Source organism: Pelodiscus sinensis, chromosome Z (genome assembly GCF_052426305.1).
Source record: "Pelodiscus sinensis isolate ZL-2025 chromosome Z, ASM5242630v1, whole genome shotgun sequence".
NCBI lineage: Eukaryota > Metazoa > Chordata > Testudines > Trionychidae > Pelodiscus > Pelodiscus sinensis.
Genome location: NC_143085.1, coordinates 23,220,843 through 23,244,650, shown reverse-complemented (window position 1 = coordinate 23,244,650; position 23,808 = coordinate 23,220,843). Strand labels below are relative to the sequence as shown.

At 40.6% G+C, this 23,808-nt stretch overlaps 1 protein-coding gene across 8 annotated transcripts in view; it reads right to left on the bottom strand.

Moving 5' to 3' along the window:
- Window positions 1–23,808, bottom strand: part of RIMBP2 (RIMS binding protein 2) — a 494,858-nt gene that overhangs the window by 81,927 nt on the left and 389,123 nt on the right. For 5 of the 8 annotated variants that reach the window (XM_089775164.1, XM_089775165.1, XM_089775167.1 and 2 more), the window contains 4 exons: window positions 21,862–21,912; window positions 18,430–18,450; window positions 8,731–8,935; window positions 2,275–2,426 (listed from right to left, as the gene is read on the bottom strand). In XM_089775164.1, coding sequence (XP_089631290.1) covers window positions 2,275–2,426; window positions 8,731–8,935; window positions 18,430–18,450; window positions 21,862–21,912 — 429 coding nt within the window. The remainder of the gene's footprint in view (window positions 1–2,274; window positions 2,427–8,730; window positions 8,936–18,429; window positions 18,451–21,861; window positions 21,913–23,808) is intronic. The other 3 variants (XM_089775168.1, XM_089775169.1, XM_089775170.1) reach the window with 2 other exon arrangements.

The window sequence follows — 23,808 nt, the reverse complement described above, 5'->3', positions numbered from 1 at the left end:
GCTCCCAGGAGTTGGTAGCCTTGCGCGAGACAGAAATGGCAGCCAGGATGGGGGGAAGCTGGAGAAGCTTTCCACCCATGGCTGCTCCCAGGAAACAGTTAACTATAACCCAGTAAGCATCACCTGTTAAGGTGATTACACTTAGACCAGTTAACCAGTTACCTGTTCACATACAAAACTCCTACAGATGTGAATTAGGTATGTGGGTGCTTGAGATTGTGCATATGATGATATGAAAGAAAAGGAACAATTATTAGATGAACTGAAGAACTTGAATGACGTTTCAGTAGATTTCTTGCTAGTGCTGGGACGTGTAAAGACCGGCAATAATAAAACATTGCCAAGATCTCAACTGAATTTTTTCAAAATTGTGAATAAATACAGAGATCATAGGAAGCTAGATAGCTGAGAGAATACGGTTTCTGCAGGTTACAGGCTCAAATTCAGTTATGACTGGTACCCTAGAAACTGGACCAGGTGGGCATACCACTCCAGTGCAAATGTGTGGATTTCCATATCAAGAAAGAAAAGCAAACACCAGGTCAAAGAGAATGTTCCAATTCTCACACCTAGGAGTGGCCTTCCTAGAACAAAGCTGAGCTCCACAGGCAAAGCATTGGGTGGGATAGTGCACTTACAAAGGTATTACAGGCTGAAGTGCACCATGATTGGTTCCTGAGATAGTATCGCAAGTCGGGGGCATCGTAACTCGAGCCCACATTTACAATAGGTGTCATATGCCATCTTAAATGAGGGGCCAAGGACATAAGTCAGGGGATTTCGGCTCCTTCCACACTTATAGAAAAGGTTATAAGTGTGGGGGGTGGTAAATCGGGCCGTCGTAAAGTGGGGGCCTCCTGTATCTGTCCCATGATAGAAGTTTATGTCAGTCTCACACTAATAATGGACACAGACTTTCACAAGGACATAAGAATGGCCATAAGAATGGTCAGACCAAAGGTCCATCTAGTCCAGTATCCTGTCTGCTCACAGTGGCCAATACCAGATGCCTCAGAAGGAGGGATCACAACAGGTAATCCTCACATGATCCCTCCCCTGTCATCCACCTCCAGAGAACCAGATGCTAGGGACAGCATTCCTAGCTATCCTAGCTAATAGCCATGGACCTAACCTCCAGGAATCTATCTAGCCTTCCCCACATTCTCTGGCAAGGAGTTCCACAGGTTGACTATGTATTGAGTAAAGAAAAACTTGCTTTTCTTTTTGTTTTAAACCTGCTGCCTATTAATTTCATTTGGTGACTCCTTGTTCTTTTATTGTGGAAATAAATAAAAACGTTTCCTTATTCACTTTTTCCACACCAGTCATGATTTTATAGACCTCTATCATATCCCCCTTTAGTCTCCTCTTTTTTAAGCTGAAAAGTCCAAGTCTTTTTAACATTTCTCAAATAAACTAAATAAACAAACTAAGCAAAAGACAAGACTGAAAGACATTCAGCAAAGATTAAAAAATAGCAGATTTTTAACCTACATATATATGAGACTCAGAACAGAATAGTAGTGTACCTACAAAACACTGCTTAACCTATTTTGTTGAGGGCTTGGATTTTCAAAGATGTCTATGGGGATGTCGAACTAGCGGGGTAATGTAGGCATACCGCACTTGCAAATGAAGCCTGGGATTTGAATTTCCCGGGCTACATTTGCATAAGCCGGGCGCCACCATTTTTAAATCCCAGCTGGTTCGAACCCCGTGCCGCGTGGCTACACGCGGCACGAACTAGGTAGTTCGAACTAGGCTTCCTAGTTCGAACTACCGTTACTCCTCGTGGAATGAGGGGTAACAGTAGTTCGAACTAGGAAGCCTAGTTCGAACTACCTAGTTCGTGCCGCGTGTAGCTGCCCGGCTTATGCAAATGAAGCCCGGGAAATTCAAATCCCGGGCTTCATTTGCAAGTGCGGTATGCCTACATTACCCTCCTAGTTCGAACTAGGAGGGTAGTGTAGACATACCCTAAGGGGCTTAGGTAACCAATACTCCCACTGAATGAATGGAATTTGGGCATCTAGCTTATTGAGGCTCCTTTGAAAATCTCAGATCACATTATCACAATCCCTATGTGATTTAGAGGTACCAAAATCCTATTATTTGTGTTCCCAAATCACTTAGGTGCATTTGAAAATCCCACCCTTAACTTTTTAGAAGTGCAGTTAAATATCGACCTGTAACACACCTGTTCCAATGAAAGAAGGCAGGCAGGCTCTGGCCTATCAAACACATTTTCAATGCCATAAATTTAAAAAGACTCACGTCTGAATCAAATCTGCATCTTGTGCTGCTGGATCTTGACCTGGATAGAAAAGTAGGTTTGACAGACAATTGTTCTGGTTTGTCCCCAGTTATCTGTAATGGTCGTATAATCTCCGAAATCACACAACGACTTCCAGAAGGGCTTTCATTACCTACCCAGAAATAAAAACACAAACAATTTGTACAAAGTGACAGCCAGTATGGCAATCACAGAAGAGGCACCACAACCTGAATGGGCCACATGGTGTGAACACTATCTTTTCCCTATTAACGGTCCCTCAAGAGAGGGAATCCCTAAGGGAAGCATGGAGGAAGCATCCATTGTCACTCCCATTCTGTACCTGTTCAGCGGTAAAAAGTCCCCCGAAATTTCTAATGGAATGTAAAGACATTTTAATATCAAGATCAGGGTTCAGGAGTAAATAAACATGATACACATTAAATTTTTACCCATTGGCTGGAAGAAGAGAAAAGGTTATTATATCAGATGACTGTGTTCTAGCAGTCTGACATATGCTGAGATTATTTTTCACGTTGACATAAATACTGTACATTTATAGGCAATAATAATAAATATTTAGCTTAGTGCTTATATTAACAAGTTTTAAATAATTAATGCTCAACATCCCGAAGGTAAACACTACTAGTCCTAATTCTAATTGGCAATAAGGCACTTTTACATCACTGTGTGCAAAGGTCCTTAATCTAATTAAAAATACACACCCAATTTAAGATATTTTCATTGCCACATATATGTAAGAAAGAACCACATGCTACTATCCCCACTCTGCAAATCAGGCAATAATAGTGTTAGTTATGTGTCTTGTCCAATGCTACATGGCATATTAGCAGCAGAGTAGAGATTATAATTTGGGTTTCCTGCTTCACAGACCATATTCTAAGTCACACACACTATCACTAAAGTGTCTAAAAAAGACACATTAAGGAAAAAAGAAAAAATCTAGAGACTTTTTGAACACTTTTTTCTGATTATAAAAATGACTAGAAGATTTTCCCAGTGTTGCTTGGGTTCTTAACTCAATAAAATGAAAATGTACATGCCTCATTTAAACAATTGCTCTGGTGGGAGCCTGAGGATGAGGGGTTCAGTTTGCAGGCTGGCCCCAGGATAGAGGCCAGTCCCAGCTCTCTCTAACTGCAGGAGCTTGGGGCTAGTTGAGAAATGACTCTCTATGGCTGCTGTATCTCCAGTGGGCACCAGTATGGGAAGGGTGCATTTCCCTACCTGAGGCAGACCCTCTGTGCTGCCTGACCAGAGTGAGAACTGCAGCAAACTGTGCATGTTCCCCATGCTTCCGGATAAAGGGGAACAGCCAACAATGTCTCTGTAGGAAATTGGGATATGTGGGGCGAGGAGGAAAGCCTGCCCTTGTTCCCCTTACAGGACATCTGGGGGGGAGGGAGACTCAGGATCCCCAATCTCAAACAGGGGCAAAGGGATCCCCCAGCCAGGCCCTTTCACTTGCTTAGAGATTCTCTTGTCTGTATGGTTTATGAGAAGCAATCCCATTGCAGGCACATCCTGTTTTCCTGGCACAGACAAACACTTACCTTGTTTGAGTTATGATAAGAGGAACCTGCATACCAATTTGATGGTCCTAGCTCTGACCATTTAGGAGAAGTTCTTGAACAAACAGGTAAACACACAAACAGTGAGACAAACAACCTCTCTAAAGGTATGTCTACAAAGTTATTTTGAAATAACAGCCGTTCTTTCGAAATAACTGTACTAGCATCTACACAAGCTAACCACTATTCGAAATTAATTGGAAATAGCAGAGGGCTTATTTCGAACTTGGTAAACCTCATTCCACAAGGAATAGCACCTATTTTGAAATTGCTATTTCAAAATAAGCACTGTGTAGCCACAGAAAAGGGGCTATTTCGAAATAGGGAGTCTCCAGCCCTTCTCAGGGTACCCTGCTGGACACTCTGGCCCCAACCAGGAAAACTCCTCTCCTACCCTACCCTCCCTGGAGCCCTTAAAGGGGTAGAGTCTGGCCACAGTGTCTGTGCCAGCTCCAGGCTTGCCAGCCCAGAGCCAGTATTCACTGCCCCTGACTCAGTGGCCCCAGCATGAACCAGGCAGCCAGTGCCAGCCAGCCCTCCACTGCTCCCCAGGCCCAGGCCCCCAGCTCTCAGGAGCTTGCCAGGGGCCAGAGAAGGTGGGCACCTGACTGAGGTTTGGGGGGATGCCTCCAATGTCCATGATCTCCTCACTAGATGGAAGAACACAGCCATCTATGGCAGGATGGTTGCCACCCTGGCCACCAAAGGACACATCCAAACCCAGGAGCAGGTCTGAATGAAAATTAAGGAGCTGTGGCAGGTTTATGCCAGGGCCACAGGGGGCAGCTCCCAAACAGAGGCAGACCCAGAGAACTGCCCCTATTTTGATGCCCTGGAGCACATCCTGTGGGGACAGGACAGTCTATGCCCCCAGGTGGTCATCAACCCTGGGGCAGAGGGCCCTGACAAGAGCATGGAGAAGGAGGAGGAGGAGGGCTAGGAGCCACAGGAGCCTGGAGGGAGCATGCGGCACAGCCAGGACCCCAGAGCCCTCCCAGTGGACCTGTCACTGGTGTCATCCAGGGAGGCAACAACATGTGAGTGCCATCATTGTTCCCTTATGCAGGGGGGTGGGAAGGAGAGGGAGACCAGGGACCACGTGCATGGCCCTTGCTGACCACGGATCATGCAACAACCTATGCACGTGCAAGCATGTGTCGTGCCACCCCGGCCCCAGCTGGCTGCCACACGGGCCTTGGCCTCTTAGCCACACGTGTGTGAAGAGACATGACATGCTCCTGACCCCGTGGTGGGTTACAGCAGGACACCCTCCCTCCACAAGCCCCCTCTACACAGAAGCAAGGGACATCTTCCCCCCCTCTCTCCCCATACACACTATATACAGCACAGGGGCATGGGTGCAGTCCTGGGGCAGCTCCCACTCATGTTCAGCAGTACATGCTGAACATGGCCTCTATGCAAGAACATCAGCTCTGATGATGTGGAGACCTGTCATCCTTGCCTTTCAGAGGGGGGCTGGACTTCACCCACTCTGTCCCCAGGGAGAAATGACCACTTCTCTTGTTTCTCCACAGCTGCACCAGCAGCAAGTGCAAGGCGCACCACCCTGCCCAGGACATCCTCCCGCACCAGAGGACTCTGTAGGCCCACCCGGGCAGTGGAGGGGTACCAGCAGGAACACCTAGGGGCACTGCAAGCCCTGCACCGCACCCTCAACCATTGAGTGCAGGAAGATCTGCAGCTCCGGCAGAAGCAGTTTGCCCAGACCCTGGTGCAGAGCTTGCTGCTTCCTGCTGCTCTAGTTCCTGCTGCCTTCCCAATTACCGCTTCTCCTCCCACTCCTTCTCTCCCTCCTACTTCTTCCTCCACACCCACCCCACCCCGTCAGGGACACCAAGGTCCCTGTACCTGCAGTGCTGGGAGACAGTTGGGCCTGCAAGACCCCCCACCCTGAGCTTCTCCTCCCCCTTCTTTCCCTTGCCTCCCCCTGCCAACTCCCTCCTCCCAGGTTTCCCCCTCCCCTCTCCCACCTTCTTTCCCCAGTCTCACCTCAGTTTCATTCCCCCCCCCCAGTTTTGTTCCATAAAGAGACTTTGTTATAATGAACACGTGTCTTTTATTGTACAGCAGGAAGGGGGGTTAGGGAGGGGTAAATGGAAGGATGTGAAGGAGGAAAGAGGCACAAGCTCCCAGATGGCACACCAGGGAGACTGTTACTGCCTGCAGAACGTGCTGCCAGGCTCTCAGCAACACGTCCAGGAGAAGCACCAGAGTGCCCAGGGGCGGCTCCAGCTCCATGCTGCAGAGTGTTGTGGTGTCCTGAGTGAGGGCAACCAGAGCACGCAGAGACAAAAAAATGCATTGCTGTCCCTCAGCGAGGTAGGCAAGTGAGCAGGGAAACCTGAGAACTGGCTGTCGGGGGGGAGGGGGAGGGCCCTTTAAGCACAGGCCTTAGATAGCCTCAGGCAGCAGCTCTTGACCTGATGCCCTGGCAGAACCGGTTCTGGACAGCCTGAAATGCGATTCAGTGTCCAATCAGTGTGAAAACAGTTTCTTGCCACTTTAACCAGAAAGGACACTCTCTAAATGACTTAGCCACCTGCATTCTGCTACAAAGACCTTTTACATCTGCACTTGAAAGGGAATCCTCTGAACTGTCATTCATGTTAAAATTCGACACTTGCCAACAAGGACTTAACAAGACTTTGAACTTTCTCACCCATTACCAAGACAGTTTCCCCAATTATCACCTGTAATACCATTAACTCACAAACATCCCACTCTCCCTACCTTTAATATCAGCAATTCACAGACACTTACCTTCCTTTCTCCCCCTTCCCCTCCCCCCCGCATCCCCCTTCTGTTCTGCAATGTGATTTGTCCTTTTCATATTTGTTCATTTTTTTAATTGTATCCTTTGGTATATATGGTTGTGACTACTTTCTTCCACTATTTGATCTGAGGAAGTGGGTCTGGCCCACGAAAGCTCATCATCTAATAAACCATCTTGTTAGTCTTTAAAGTGCTACATTGTCCTGCATTTTGCTTCAAGGTAAGAAGGTGAGAACAAACTATGGGCTAATTATGATGTAAATTGATTTCCATTGCACAAAGTTCCCAACCAATAACATTTTTGTTGTTGCTGTTTGAGGTGATGGCTACTTTTTAAAAAATGAATGTTCCAATTTGTCCAAATTCCAGCAACCATGTAGAGTTGTTGGCTTATGTATTTTTAATTCAGTAGAGATTTTATAAAGAGCCACTATAAGTGCAAACAATTGCACAAATAACAATTAACATTTTAGCAAAAAGGTAAATTCAAACTTGTATATAAAACGTGTTGTAAACCTCTTGAAATCTTTTGCTCTTTGACTTCTGTAGAAGAAGTCAGCTCCCTTGGATTAAGTATTCATAGTTACAGTAACACAATGCTACATATGTAATGAAGACTAAATTTGCAATCAGCATATGTTAGGATTGTAAACTAATTCTCTTCTTATACTGGTGCACACTAGTAGCTTCAGAAGGATTGCACCATGAGAAGTAGCAGAAGCTTTTGGTCCTATATGGATGCTCCTCCATTTATGAACTAATTGGAGATTAGAAATACAACTTTTTCCTCAGCCTACTAGTCTCAAAAATAACATAATAATAATAATAAAGACTAAAGATAGAGTTCACTGGAGGACAACACAGTGTGTATGTCTCCTGAAGGCAAGCGCTCTAGCCTGGGATGTGGAAAATCCTGGTTGAAGTCACTTCTCTGCCCAATTCTCAGCAGTTTTTCATCCCAGAACATTCCCAATCAGGGAGCCCAGAGATGTGATCCTGAATCTCAAGCCAGTGCCCTCGCCTCCCCTGCTAGAAATAATACCCCCCCACACACACACACACTCTGCCTCATCTAAATAAACCTCAGCCCCTTCCTATAAAAAATGCAATTGAAAAAAGATAATTTTTCACAGAACATTTCAGCAAAAGTGTTCCAAAGAGCTTTTGTTAAAGGTTACACAACTCAAAGGATTCCTCCCAGGGGCTTCTCCAAGCAGAATGCCTCATTCTGAATTCATGATATGAGTGCAGACTGTTTTGAATGAATTACTATAACAACAGCAAATAGGCATGGAAAGGGGTGAAAACAATATGTGATCACCACATTTTCAACAGCTGTTTCCTGTCAGGAAGCTTGCAAATGTAAAATTGGTATGATAATTTGTAATAAATGGTGCTAAAACACAGGTAACAGGAATACTCAAGGAACATCAGTGTTACAGATGATCTGGCTGTAAATTACTTAACTCGACCATATTTCCCATCTACCCCTCCTACCTCCAATCACGGTTTTCACTTAGGCCCATATTTTTTTGTGGAGTCCACATTACAGTGGATAGAAAGGGGGAGGACAACAGGCAAGAAAGTAATGGGGTGCATTAGGAAGCTACTTATGACTTTCTGGTACTAGCTATTCTAAGCTGCTGGAATGCATCATGTTCCAGCTACAATCTTTGCTGGCCCTGTGCTCTGAGAAGGGATGTATATGAGCCAGTCACTCCAGTGCTATACCTGATGTGGACTCTCCCATGTCATATGGAACCTCCAGAGTTTATGGTCAGTTTATGACTTATGATGGTTTTCCAGGAACCAATTAGGTTGTAAGTGTGGGGGTCACCTGTACTGAGATATGAACTGCTCTCAATCTTTGACACTCAAGACAAGCTTCCCAAAGGGTGTTTTTGCACAAATAATAAGGAATGGGTTAGGTCAAATTAACTAGTCCAGGCCTCAGGGTTAATAGAACTGAATCATGGCCAAATTCTGCTCTCTCTTACACACACAAGCAAATGCCATTGTCATCAATTTGACCCCTAATTTAGCAAACTCTCTTAAACCAGTGTCAATTCTTACCTTTGCCTAAGGAGGTGGCTATTCCATTCATTAACTGGGTCAGTGATTTACTAGGGGAACCAAGGACATCTGAAGATGCCAGCGAGTTACTGGTCAAGAGATCAATCTTTCCAGCTTGCTGCCGAAACTTCTCCAGTTCCTTGGAGAGGAGGTTAAATTGTTCACTGTGTGACCGACATTTCTCCTCTAGCTCTCGTACCTTGGCCTGCATAACCAAGACATAAGAGATGAATCTAAATGGGATCACAGAGACCTTTGGTCAGATTAGACCATCCGAGAATACTATGAAGCAGGGATGGGCAAACTAGTTGGAGCACCTTTTTCTTCACCTAAACTTTTCTCCATATTTAGAGCCAAACCTTTTGGGAGTCTATAATATTCAGGTAAATATTTTTGGACTACTAATTTCCAACAAAAAAAAGCTTATTCTTTCAGTGTTTCCAATTAGAACCAGGAGTGACACTGCTACTGAATTTGCATGATAAAGTTTTCTTATGACATTTTTCAGTCCAAATATTGCTTATTCAGAAAAGCAGCCTAGCAAATGAATGCTTCCCCCACTCAACTCCAAATCCCAAATCTCTTTTTGAGGTTTGCCCATCCCTAGCCATCAAATCAGAGATTCCTTAATTGCTATACTATTATTTCTAGAAAAGCAGCAATGGTTCATGCAGAACATTGGTCTAGCTGTTGGCTGAATTCTATTTCAAAATTAATGTACACAGCTAGATGTGCCAAACTGTCCAGAAGTAATTCAGACACCAGCCAACAGAGCATTATGAATAAGCCTGAGAGTAACACAAACATTTTGTCATTAGCAGGCTTTTTGTTTTAATTCTGAGGCATTAGGCTGTGACACAGCAGAAATTATGTGGAAATGATTTAACAATCTGATGCATTATTTCCTAATCTGGTGTTTTATCATGTATCAATATTATTTTCCTCCCATTTAACCTTCTTCCCTATAGCCCTAGTAAGACCGACTTATTAATGAGTATAAATTGGATATGAATGAGATCCATTTTTCCCCATTAAATTGCTACTATGACATTTTTTAAAACATTTTTCATGTGGTGCATGAAAAAGATAGTTGAACAGTTACATGTTTCTACATAAAAACCATAGCTGTATTACACCCATATGCCTCACTGTGGGCACGAAACAATTATATGACTCATGGTAAAGGTAATGATGGAATTCATTCTAGGGCCCTTTTAAATGATGAACCTCAGTAATTTAAAATGTTCAGTGGTTTCCTCCACACACCCTCCTTAGAAGAACACATGCATTAAAAAGTACCAGTTTCCTGATATAGAATGGAGTATTATTTTCTCATTAATAAATTATTTCTAAAAATACAAGCACATCTGAACGTATAATTAATCTCTTCAAATTCATAAAATGCAAATTGGTTTAATCTTGCTGCAGAAATATGAACACATTTGGCAGATGCGAGTACCCTGAAGGGAATAAGAAGTAATACTTGAAAAGATAGAGACAGTGTGAAGAGTTCTAAACAAAGTCAAAGTGCTTTCATTCTTTATTCTTCCTCTCTTGGGTTAAGGTACCCACATAAGCACCTTTTCTATTTGTCAACTTGCAGCTAGTTGAGATCTGACTATAGGGCTCCTGCGTGCAATATAAAAAGAAATTTAAATGGACAACGGCAGTAAAAGGATTTAGGTTTCTAGTAAGACAGCCATGTTAAAATCCCACTCTTTTCAATGGAGAGATTTAGGACCAGTTATTAACTCTGTGTACAAAAAATACCCTGAAGCTTTCCTATATACTAACCCAAGCATTCCAGAGCCGTAAGTCAGGCTATGAAATATTATAAGATTTTAAAATAAATAAATAAAAATAACATGGGGCTTTTTTATGTGCCTTTTTGGCTTTGAGACATCAGTGTTCACATTTTCAATGCCTCTTGGCAACATGCAGGGCTACAAAAGGTTGTTGTTTTTTTTAAAGAAAGCAAAGATTCTGATATGATCACAGAACTAATATTTCAATGAAAAAAAGTACCATGAAACTTACAATGAAAACGAAAGCTGGCAACTTTATCATGTGCTTGTTTTCTAACACTAGACAGTTGGTTATTTGACTATTAATAGCAAATAATGAAATTAAGATCTGTACAGGGGCTCTGCCCAATGCCTATACACCACTTAAATACAATTTAACACCCATTATGAAGCCTTCAGGGAGTTTTAAGTGCAGCACAGAACTTGCAGAGACCAACAACATACCAAAATAATGTCTTTAGAAATCAAAACAGACCTTCAAAAATTACACAAACAGATCTCTGTCTGAACTCTAATAATCTCAGACTCATAACAAACACAGATAAATAATGCCTTTTTCATTCATGTCACTGTCTTCACTATATATGTAATATTTGAAATATGACTTCATTTATGAGCACATTTATGCTAATATGACTGTTCATGGTATATACCAAAAATGGTTTTAAATAGCACACTGGTGATCTGCTAACAAATGCAAATATGAATTATACTCTAATATAAAATACTTTTGTAAATAGTTGATATTATTTACTAATTCTGATGTATATTGAAAAACTATGTAGATTTCATTTACAATTATCTGATTATAAGTTAATGCTTGTGCCCTTCAAATCTAAATAAAATGGCACAGAGGCTGCTAAATAGCAAAGGTGATTGTGATTTTACTGAAATTAAAGGATCAGCTACAATTGTTTTGAAAGCTATATGGGAAATTGGAGCCAGGAATGTTTCTGCTGATACTGTACTAAACAAATACTCTGATAAAATAGCACTGAAAAACTACACAGAAATAGTTTAATTATAACTACTTTCACTGCTAATAGAAACCACTGACACTTTCGTCAAAGAAATAAACTTCCCAACTTCCCTGAAAAAAAATTAAGTCTACTCCCAAAACCCACAATCAGCATATATTCTCCCCTACTACAACCCTGCTGCTCACTTCCCATTTCCAGATCATTCAGAAAGTATTGGCAACCACATGCTGATATCACATGGCATCTGCCAACATCCTGGATGCTCTCCATTTGTACTTCACCTGGCTACACAGCAAAGTACGAAGGCAGTCCTAAGTGCCACTAAAGAAGACATCCTTATGGGAAAGAAAGGAGGCCCCATCTCGAAACTCATACTACTGTACTTGAAACAAAAAATAGGGCTATGTAGCACTTTAAAGACTAACAAGACGGTTTATTAGGTGATGAGCTTTCGTGGGCCAGACCCACTTCTTCACATCAAATAGTGGATCTGAGGAAGTGGGTCTGGCCCATGAAAGCTCATCACCTAATAAACCATCTTGTTAGTCTTTAAAGTGCTACATAGCCCTATTTTTTGTTTCAGCTACACCAGACTAACACAGCTACATTTCTATCACTATACTACTGTATTGACCTCTAAGGAACTTATGGTGCAATCACTCACATCTTTCTGTTGGCCTTTCTGCATGACAAAGCTCAAAAATAGAAGGTTAAGCACTGATACAGTCCCATTCCTCTCCAAGGGTATGTCTAAACTACATGGCTCCATTAGTGGAGCCATGTAGATTAGGCTGATCGGCAGAGGGAAATGAAGCCACGATTTAAATAATCACAGCTTCATTTAAATTTAAATGAGGCATACCTGCGCTGGTCGACAAAGGCTTCCTTGTCAACAGCAGTGTGTCCAGACTGCCCCGATCTGCCGACAAACACCTGATCATCAGCTGGTAGGCAGAGCGCGGCAGCCATTTAAATTTAAATGAAGCCATGATTATTTAAATCGCGGCTTCATTTCCCTCTGCCGATCAGCCTACTCTACATGGCTCCATTGACGGAGCCATGTAGTTTAGACACATCCCAACTGAACTAAAAATCGATAATAGGCAAGTGCTTTGATTCCTCAAGTGCTGTCACTTACAGAGACCTTTGGGGAGCTACTTTTTTCCTGTCCTCTTGTATATCAAAATGAGACTCCCTGGAGGATGTAAAGACCACAGATCAGTGATGGGCAATCCAAGCTAGTGAGTGAGCCGCATGAGTAGCCCTCCTTCATTTCAGTGGGTTGCAAGATTATTGTAACAAAGGCCATCTCCTGGCATAGAGTAATTTTGCTAAGTGCACTTGCACACCTAGAATTTATAATGGATGCCAGTTGAACCATAGCAGCACTTTGAGTGCACGGCTCTCACAATGTTGTCTGCAATCAGCATGCACCTCACATCACATGCCCTTGCTTTATGTGTGCATCACTTTAGTAATATCAGTAGGAAAAAACTGACATGGACGGAAATCTGTAGAATCTGTCAACCCTGCTCATGAGCAATGGTAAACAAAACGTATCGTGCGCCACACATGTAACCCGATGGGCTGCATGTACCCATCATAGCGCAGGTTGCCCACCACTGCCATAAACTACATGGCTCCGTCACTGAACTGCTAACAATATATTGATGACATGCAGCTGCAATCAACACCATCAGACGGATGTCACCATGTCTACAGTAGACCAGCTCATGACTGAAGAGTGGCTTGCTCACATACAATCTGGACAAAACTGAAGACATTCTGAAGAACTAGCCAGGGTCCGTATGTCCTGGCTCCTGTTTTTCAAACAGATTATAACTCCCATGGTCCTGTTCAAAGCAGCAGTTAACTTAGATTATCAGTTGGCATCACTGAATAAAAAATGCCTCACTAAGAAGTTTCACCTCTTACTGCCAGATGAAGACTGTGACTCACTGTCTCTGGATCCCAAGATAGCATCAACGTTGAGGTTCCAGCTTGTGTATAATGTGTTCTTCATATTGTTCCTATGCACTCATCCTTCCACTTGCTCCTAAACTGCTGCAGTAGTTCAAGGCTTTCATCTTTATCATCAGTGTCCTCAACAGGTCTGGACTCAGCTATATCAATGACTACCTTTCCATCCACTATTCACCAAGACAACTGTGATGTTCTGAGACAACACAGTTCCTCAACACCATGGGGCAGAGGCCAGACAAATAGTTCTACAGTGAGGGGGATTGGCTGTGGAATGACCTGGCATAGGCCATTGTCTTGCTATCTTCAGGGTGTGCTGCAAGACACTTCTCTTTGACAGAACATTCTGACCATAACAAAGTTAATGGGTGAGAGGCAGAAGGAAAGAAGAAAAAGCAGTGATCTGCATACCGGGGAAGGGAGACTCTTGAAATCCCAAATCCCTTAAGGGTATGTCTGCACAGTGTTATTTCAGAATAATGTAGTGTGCATCTACACTAAAAGCTGTTATTTTTAAATAATGTCGAGCTGGAGGACTTCTTACTCTGACTCATGGTAACCCTCATTTCATGAGGAGTAAGGGAAGTCAAAGGAATGGTGTTCTTCCTTTGACTTCCTGCTGTGTAGACAGTGCCAAAAGCCAAATTAAGCTATTTCGACTTAAGTGACTCAATTGATGTAGCTGAAGTTGTGTAGCTTAATTAAACTTTAGCCCTTCTGTGTAGACGTACCCTTAGGCACCTTGCTATGAAGACCTAATTAATCTGTTAAGTGATTAGCAATACCAAAAAAACCTAATAAAAGTGATAGATAAATTCACCATATTCCCTAAAGTTAAATCATAGTTTACAGTGCCTTTTATCTTCTATTAAATAAGACTTATAAGTATAAATATGTGGAATCATAAACTTCTTGAGTCTCTGATTTGAAACTTAAGTGGGGATAGTACAGTATGTTACAATAAAAGGTACTTAGTTCTTTATATAGTGCTTTTTATAATTAAATGTCTTTACATGTGACAGATTTTCCCTTTAAATGACCCTAGCTCCTAGAATAATTGAAAGATTTATATTCCATATTCAGGAGTCCACCGTTATTGTGTGTCTCCTTTAAAAGCACCTGGGTCAGATTTTCAAAGAGTATGGCACCCAGCATCTTCCATTTTGGCACCTAAATGAAGTGGTCGCATTTTAAAATTGTTCATTACTTTTGACAACCAATGGGGCTGCTGGGTTCTGGGTAATTTTGAAAAGCTGGCCATCTAACTTACGTCTCTACACTGGAACTGAACTCTCAGAAATGCAGTTTCAAATATAAAAATAGAGCAGAGTTTGGTCAAAAGTGGGCAGTTTACAACAAGCCTTGAAAACCTTTCTCTCTAATTTCACAAGCATAATCACAGATTACCTTATGTATCAAAAACGAGAATGGTGTGACTAGGATTTACTTGGCTACAAGACTTTTGCCCTATTTTTTGCTACTTGGTGAATACTCTAGAAAGGAACAGTGCTATTAATAGAGATGCATTAAGCAGGCTGTAGTTTTGATTATTAATATTAAAGCAGGAATAAACCAAGGGTCTATTTGTTACTATTGTTACCCTTTTACTGTTAGAAGTATTTCTCCTTAAATTTAAAAGTGTAAAAAAATGTTTTGTACTAAATCAGTTTTTATAAAACTATTTATGTAATTTTTGTTTATATAAGTGTTTTAAAAATAAGTGTAAAAGCCATCACCAAATTAAATGTTCTCCATCAAAAATGTTGTGCTTATAAGAAGCACATGGGATTTATTTTTAAAAGGCAAAGTCAATATACCACATTTACTAAGAACACAATAGAAAAGCAGTTAGCATATACTCTCTCTCTCACATACACACAAACACACACACACAGTCCCACCGATTGATGTCATATTTATCAGTCCAGGTCCAGATACTTTTGGCAGCCAACCAGACTGATTACGGATAGGGAAGAGTGGTGCTTTATCGGTCTGGACCGATGGGCCAGAATTTTTGCAAGACAAAACCCCAAAATTATGGCAAAGCAGCCCCTTTTTATGATGCTATTTTTAATTAGGATTAGTAAATTTGACACCGTTATGCTGTAATTAATTACCATTTGATGAATGTTTGGGGTTTTTTTTTATATTACAGCTACTTTGTCTTAAATTGATAGGCGCTTACTTTATTTTTTAGAGTTATTAATTTGCTCTTTATTTGTATTTTAATAGGGGTGCACTGCAATTTTTTGGTGCCTTTATTTGTTGTGGGCTTTTTTTTAGAACATTTGGTTTGGTGATGGCCTTTACACTTATTTTTTAATGCACATTTTTATTCTTCACTTATACAAACAAAAAATATATAATTGCTTTTGTAAAATCAGTTCCAGTACAAAAACACTTTTATACTTTAATTAAAAAAAAGACAATTCTAACAGTAAAAGGGAGAAAATCCTGACAAATAGTCTCTTTTGGTACTTTCCTACTTTAACTTTAATAACAACCAGAAAAAGTCTGCTTAATGTATCTTTATCAATAGCACAAGACTGTTCCTTTCTGCATATCAGAAAGGATGGCTGGTAAGGTACACTGGAGCCTGTTACATTGCATAAAGATATACTTTAGCTACATGCCTACAGAGAAAAGTAAGAAGTTACTTCTGCAGTTCAGTTCACAAATAAAAGTTACAAGAAAAGCCCATACAGAACTCAGAAAATGTGAAAAAATAAAAGGGACAGGAGCCCAAATGTAAAATCAGTTTTCAATCAGGTTCAAACAGAAAATTTGTAATGTATAAGATGTTGATAGTAAAGTTCTCCCTGTGCTTGTTAAATCATTGTGTAGGTGGGATGGAGATTACTGAGACAGACAAACTGCTGAGCTGACCATCATTGAGGGTGAAATACTCATCTTGCGGAACAGAGTGCGTACACTATGGCTACGTCTAGACTGGCAAGTTTTTCCGCAAAAGTAGCTGCTTTCTACACTGGACACTTGAATTTCCGCAAGAACACTGATGATTGTCAGTGTTCTTGCGAAAATACTATGCTGCTCCCATTCAGGCCAGTGTAAGAGGGCCAGTGTAGACAATGCGGTATTGTTTTGCGCAAAAAAGCCCCGATCGTGAAAATGGCGATCGGGGCTTTCTTGCGCAAAACCGTGTCTAGATTGGCATGGATGCTTTCTGCAAAAAGTGCTTTTGCAGAAAAGCGTACGTGCCAATCTAGATGCTCTTTTCCACAAATACTTTTAACAGAAAAACTTTTCCGTTAAAAGTATTTGCGGAAAATCATGCCAGTCTAGATGTTGCCTATGAGTCTTGAAGGACATGATAAGCCACCCTTCCATATCTACCGGAATGGGGGGGAATTTGGATTCTCAGACTGAGCCTGTCCCACTTGCTGCTATTGCCGAAGTTCAGCCGTTTTGGGTTTGTTCCAAGGCTATCCTTTTCCCCACCCTTATGAAGTGTGCTGGATCTCGTAGAATGCTGGGGCCTTGCTAATTGCTTAGTTTTGTTTGATGGCCAGAAGGGATTTTTCCCATATAGCAACACAGGCAAAAGCTCATGTGGGTATCTTCCATCTGGCATCAAAAAAAAGTGCAGCTCTGGTGTTTACAATGCTACATTTACATCTGTTGCAACTATGGTGGGTTCCAATGTGGTGGTGATGGTGGTAGGTTTTTAAAAAAGGGTTTGACGTAATCCAATGGACTTCTTGGGCCTGGACCCCAAACACAACATCATATGGTGAGGATGTTGTCCACTTCTCTGTCTTGTGTACCAAGGGATTCACCACATCTCATCTTTCCACTTTTGGTGAGGATGAGGGGAATGAGTTGGAACTCTGGCTTTCTGCCAGGAACCTTGGATATGTAGAATGGCCCCTGCCCATCATCAGGTTTGTAGAAAATTTGTCAATTTGTGCCCAGTTGTATTCCAGACTAGAACAATCCTGCCGGATAGGTCCAACAGTGGTTCCTCATTGGTTAATAGTTTAATAAAGTGGCTGCAGCCACGTTTAACCACGTGCTGGTGTGTGTCTCATTGTTTCTGTTTCTGCCTCAAAGTATTCCAGTGCAGAGAGGTAGCACAAGACCTAAACATCATTTGTGAATTTGATACTCCATTCCATAGCTTTATCAATGCAGCTCAGACCTAACCAAAATCGGATACTAGTCCAGGGCTTCCCTAAATCAAACAACATTTACAGTGATTTTGCAAGAAAGCAATTTTCCACTGTAGACTAGATTGAATTTATTTCACTTTTGACTTTCCAAACTTCTTATACGTTGTTTTTAAAATCTAAAATGGTTTCTAAAATCTAGAATGAAGCATACTACTTCTGTTATAGGACAGCTACTATTTGCACAAGATAGATGCAAGACTAGATGAGCCACTTTCCAGGTGGACAGTTTGAATTCAGGCTTATTATGAAATCACATTCGTTGCTATCGGGATATCATTTTGTCGTTTTTATCTTTTCATATAGCAGCAGCACCTTTTGGTGAGTGGCTAAATAATTTAGCCACAGGAGAATACATTCTTAAAGTACAGCATTGTAAATTTTTCTTTACACTAATAAAGACACTATCTGAATTCAGACACAATCCACACAGTCTGAAAGTCTCACCTTTGCATAAAACACTGAACCATTCTTACTGAGCATACTCATAAGGATGTCACTTCAAGTTTGGTATCTGAGTTGCTATTAATAAATCATGCCAGGTTCAAAGGCTAACCTCTTGCAGAAAGAGCGACTTAGGTAATTTGACTTGCCTTTCTCCCCAGTGGTAATAATATCAGTGCCAAGCATGCTTGCATAACAATGGTTCCGTCATGTGTTTCATGCAAGGGAAGGCAGGATTATCACATATATTTTGAATGGATGGGAATAGGGATAGGGAAGGGAGAAATTTATGCCCTAAAATACCTGCATGCTGTCCAAGGTGTTCTGGGTGAAGTGCAAAGCAATAAATTCCAAACAAGACACAGTAAAACAAAGAGATGTGAAATAAATAAAGAAATAAATACAGTTTTGAACACATTTTTATGTTTCAGACCAAAATATATTGAAACCGTTACACCACATGTAAAACATGCATTAATGCAAATCACGCAGTAAATTTTAGAAATCAGAAATCAATATTGCTGCTGATCTTGAATCTCATAGGGCAGATTAAAGAAACACAATGGTAAAATGAATAGGCTTAGTGAAACATAAAACAAAAGGCCAAGAAATTTTTTTTGATGTGGTTATGCAAATTAGAGGTCACAGACTAATCAGGTAAACAGGATTTTTAATTGACTTCCAAGGTAAATATGTATTATAATAGGTATGCTTTATTTCAACTTACTTCCCCTTGTCTCATATACTTTCCAGAAGGTACTCCATTATCTTTTAAAAAAATCAATTTTAATATATATGATAATGCAAGTCTATGAGTAATTTTTTTCCTGTGGAGAAATACACTTTTCAAGGAAATAATGCATAAATAAACAAAACAGAATTTCCTATAGATGATCACTGCACCAAAAAGTTCAATCTTCCATCAACATATGGGGAGGTAGGATCATGGATGAAAGATAAGGTTGCACAGAAGAAAAGGGAGGACTAGAAAATATTTATTTTAAAAAATAGTGCCAAGACATTCTTTACCAAATGAAACATGGACAAAGTAATAGCTGCAGCCAACCTATTTATGGGTATCATCTTTCTGATGCATGTATATATTATTAAGTGGTTATTAATTCATAGTGACTTGTATGGTATTTGACTCAGGCAGAAAGTTCATCACTGATAATCTATTATGTATGAAATAGAAATGGATAATACAAAGAAATTTGACTGCATTTAGCATGACATTTTGCAATTTCACATATGCTGTTTTATATATTCTACCCATCTATGGCAGGGTACTACTGAGGAAGCCCTTACGCAGCTCCTGCCACTCCAGGCCCAATCAGGGGGAGCCGATTGTGGCTGGGTGAACATTCCAGTGTTTGCCTGGTAACTGACCACACCTGCCACTGTATTAGCAGGTGCTAAAAGGCTTGAAGTAAGTGACAGAAAAGAGGGCCAGAGCCCAAGAAAGAAAGGCCAGCCCAGGCAAAAGGCTTCTAATCTCTTGCTGGCCGAGCCTGTGATAGGCCAAGCAGTTGTACAGCCTGTATAAAATTGAAAACTGGTGGTGGGAAACTGATCACAAACAAAGGCTAAAGTATCCCTGATTCATTGAGGAGAGAGACCAGAATATGGAGGAAGACAATGGGTGCCACATCACACAAGTGCTACAAATAACACAAGAAGACGATTAAAAACAAAACAAAACAGAGTATGTAGTGACCAGTTCTGATTGTTAACTTATTCACAGCACCCAAGTGTATTAATAATATAAACCTCAATGGTCTTTTCACCAACACTAAGACTATGGACCAGAACCTGTAAAGTGATGAGCACCTTCCATTGCTAGAGAAGTCAGAGAGTTGAAGGCACTTAGCACTTTATTGGAGATGTTCTATACTTCCAACCATCAACCATTGCCTCCAATGAGCTTTTATTGAAGCTCTGGCAAGCTACATTTCTTCTATAGCTGGTCCCTGAGAAGTTTTTTTAAGATTTAAAAAGATTTTCCCATTCTGAATCAGTACAAAATGCCAAAACCTTAAACATTTTTGAAAACCAATAATAAAAAAATTAGTTCAAGTCAACTGAAATATTTTCTTTGGATTTTGCGTTTTTTATTAGTTTTTCAATACAACAGTTAGCTTAAATTTCAAAATAAAAAATTTGGACTATATAAAGAAATCAAAATTAGACGTTTGCTAAAATCAATCTGTTCCTGTAAACATTTTCAATTTTGACAATGTGGCATTTTTTCATGGAAAAAATGTGTTGAAATTTTTTTCAACCAGTTCTAATTTAGCTGTCTTTGATTGTCATTTACCTGGGCCAGCATAATATTATGGGTCATCTTACATTACAAATTAATCAGGCTGAGAGGTAAAAAAGGTGACCATCATGGTATCCCAGTCTCTTTCATTATTTCTTGTGAACATGTAATTTGATTGAATAAGTAATATAATGGTATTTATATTAAATTTAAGCTGTACATACAAGAAAAATGATTTCAAAGTTACTGCAAAACTGTAAGTTGCACTCAAAGTCTCCTTATGGGTCAGATACTGCTCTAGATGGATTTATTAGCAAAACATTCAATAACTTCAACGGGAACTTATTCTTCATTTTGGTTTTACAGTAAGAAACAAATCCCTATATATTTTTCTGCAGTCAGTGCCTGAATCACAAGATCGTTCCTGTGGACTAATGACCAGATTGAAGGAACTGAAGATCTGAGGTGCAACCTACGGTCCCTAAGCCCAGTCAGTCATCAATCCCCAGAAAACGCCCTGTGCCCGGGTCATTATTGCTATGAGAAGTTGTTAATGAAGCAAATATAGATTTTTTTAATTCTCCCCTTTTCCTCTATTCTCCCTTTCCTCTATTCTCCCGCTCTTTAACAGCTGAAACAATGTTAAGGGATTTATAGTGAAAAGAAAAGGAACTTTTAAACATTTATTTCTGTATTTTTTCTATTGACAGGGAAGTTTTAATGGACCCAGATTGCTAATACAATCTTACCTTTACCATTAATTATTATGATCTATAACTGTCCTTAGACTCTTTTGCAACAGAATGATGGGAAATAACTAATAATACGTATAGCCCTTCTCATCCATCGATGCCAAAGCAGTATACCAAATAAAGGTATAATTATCACCATGTTATGGATAAAAAAACCTGTGTATATTTGTATATTGCAACTTGGATCAACACTCTGAGATCGATCCACCAGTGGCTGATTTAGCAGTCTAGCTAAGATCCACCAAATTGACTGCAGTTCACCCTGTAGTCAATCCCTCTACTCTACGCAAGACAAAAAGAGTAAAGGAGGTTGATGGGAGAGTTTCTCCTGTTGATCACCACAAAGTGTAGAGTCCTCAGTAAAGTGACTTAATGTCAACTCCAGCTGTATTATTCACATAGTGGAGTTGTGGAGGTTAGGCCAACTTTCTGTGTTAGCATATAAGTAGCCCGAGGAACAGAGATGTCAAGTTACAGGTGGTTAGAGAGCACAGGTTTACTGGACTCCCAATTCAGTGCTCTCGCCATTGGACCAGAATTGCATTCTCTACAGCATAAAAGAGTTAAAAAGGAAAAGGAATGTCTACTCAGGAATTACTACAGAATACTAGAAGCAATCATACTCTGGTTTCTCTTCAGATCGTATAAATCTTTCGCCTTTTACTATAAAGGGGAAGGAACAGGTATAATGGCAGCAAGAATAAACGATGACTTTCTTACCTCTAGCAACTGAACTGCACCTTCATGTTCTTTCTTGGCTTCCACCTGAGCCTTTTTTACAATTAAAAAAGGAAGAAACCAGATTATTCAGTCATGCCATATTCATTTTGTACTAGGATAAAACATAATGACAGGTTTGCCTGAATACGATACTTTTAATTCAGACTTTTTGTGTCTTACATTCAGATAAAATACAATTAAATCAAATGTAATAATCAGAGCCAGCTCTATAGGAATCTATTAACTGTTAACTCAACAAAATGGAACTGATTACTATACTGCATGTGGTTCTGAAGATCTGAACCAAAGTTTATTAAAGCCAATGAAGGATGGATCTGGCAAAATATTGAAGACACTGGAATAGTCCCATTGAAGTCAAACAACAAAACAATTCCTAAAATGCTGCAATGCAATCAGATGTTTTGTATCACTGTTATTGAGAAAGTATAACATTTAGGATTCACTTCAAATATTACATGTTTGGATTACAATTCAAATGTGCAAGAAAATGAAGGCTGTTTTGTGATCTGGTATAACATAAAATCATTAGATTTAATTTTTTTCAGTTAGTTTTGCTACATAGTTGATAAATAGCCTTTTTTTTAAAGTGCAATTTAATAAACAAAGCATTAAAATCCTACAGTTTGATGGTTCTCATCCTTTTCTATTCCACCATCATACTGAGACCACAGGATACATCCATCCCATCTAGATGGGACCCTTCATCCATAGAGCAGCGCAAAAAGGGTAAGGCTATTGTTAACAATTCCAAATAGTTCCTAGTTCGAACTAGGGTGGTAATGTAGTTAACCGGAGTTGCAAATGAAGCCCGGGATTTGAATTTCCTGAGCTTCATTTGCATGTTGCCGGGCGCCGCCATTTTTAAATGTCCGCTAGTTCAGACTATGTGCCCCGCGGCTACACGCGGCATGAACTAAGTAGTTCGGACTAGGCTTCCTATTCCGAATTACCGTTACCATGAGGAGTAACGGTAGTTCGGAATAGGAAGCCTAGTCCTAACTAACTAGTTCATGCCGCGTGTAGCCGCGGGGCACGGAGTCCGAACTAGCGGACATTTAAAAATGGCGGCGCCCGGCAACATGCAAATGAAGCCTGGGAAATTCAAATCCCGGGCTTCATTTGCAACTCCGGTTGACTACATTACCACCCTAGTTCGAACTAGGGTGGCAGTGTAGACGTACCCTGTCTCCCTACAGAATACCTCACAGAAGTTGGTTTTAGTTTCTATAGTGTCTTCATAGAGGCCAGTTTAATAAAAAAAAAAAATCTATCATAAAACTATGTGGTGGAAACCTGCAGACACAGAACTGCTCAAAAACCACCATATGCAAGAGTTGAAGTGGAAACCATCTAAAAAAATCTGTTCCTGCATGAAAGAAATATTCTAGGTATTACACTGCTCACTAATAGGAGTACCCCCATTAAAGTCAATGGAAGTAGCAGTGCGAGATTTTAATAAACCTCCATGACTACGTCTACACTGGCATGATTTTACGCAAATACTTTTAACGCAAGAGTTTTTGCGTTAAAAGTATTTGAGCAAGAGAGTGTCTACACTGGCATGTGCTTTTGTGCAAGAGATGTGCTTTTGCGTAAAAGCATTCGTGCCAGTGTAGATGCTCTCTTGCACGAGAAAGCTTCGATGGCCATTTTAGCCATCAGGCTTTCTTGTGCAAGAAATTCATGTTGCCTGTCTACAACATGCTTATGTCTTACTTGCTCAAGACGGCTTTTTCCTGAGCGGGAGCATCATAGTTCTTGCGCAAGAAGCACTGATTCCTTACATTAGCATGTCAGTGTTCTTGCACAAGAACTCCCCACCAGCGTAGACAGGTGGAAAGTTTTTGCACAAAAGCATCCACTTTTGTGCAAAATCTTACTAATGTAGACACAGTCCATCTGTGTTCCCAAGTATGTCTTCATGTC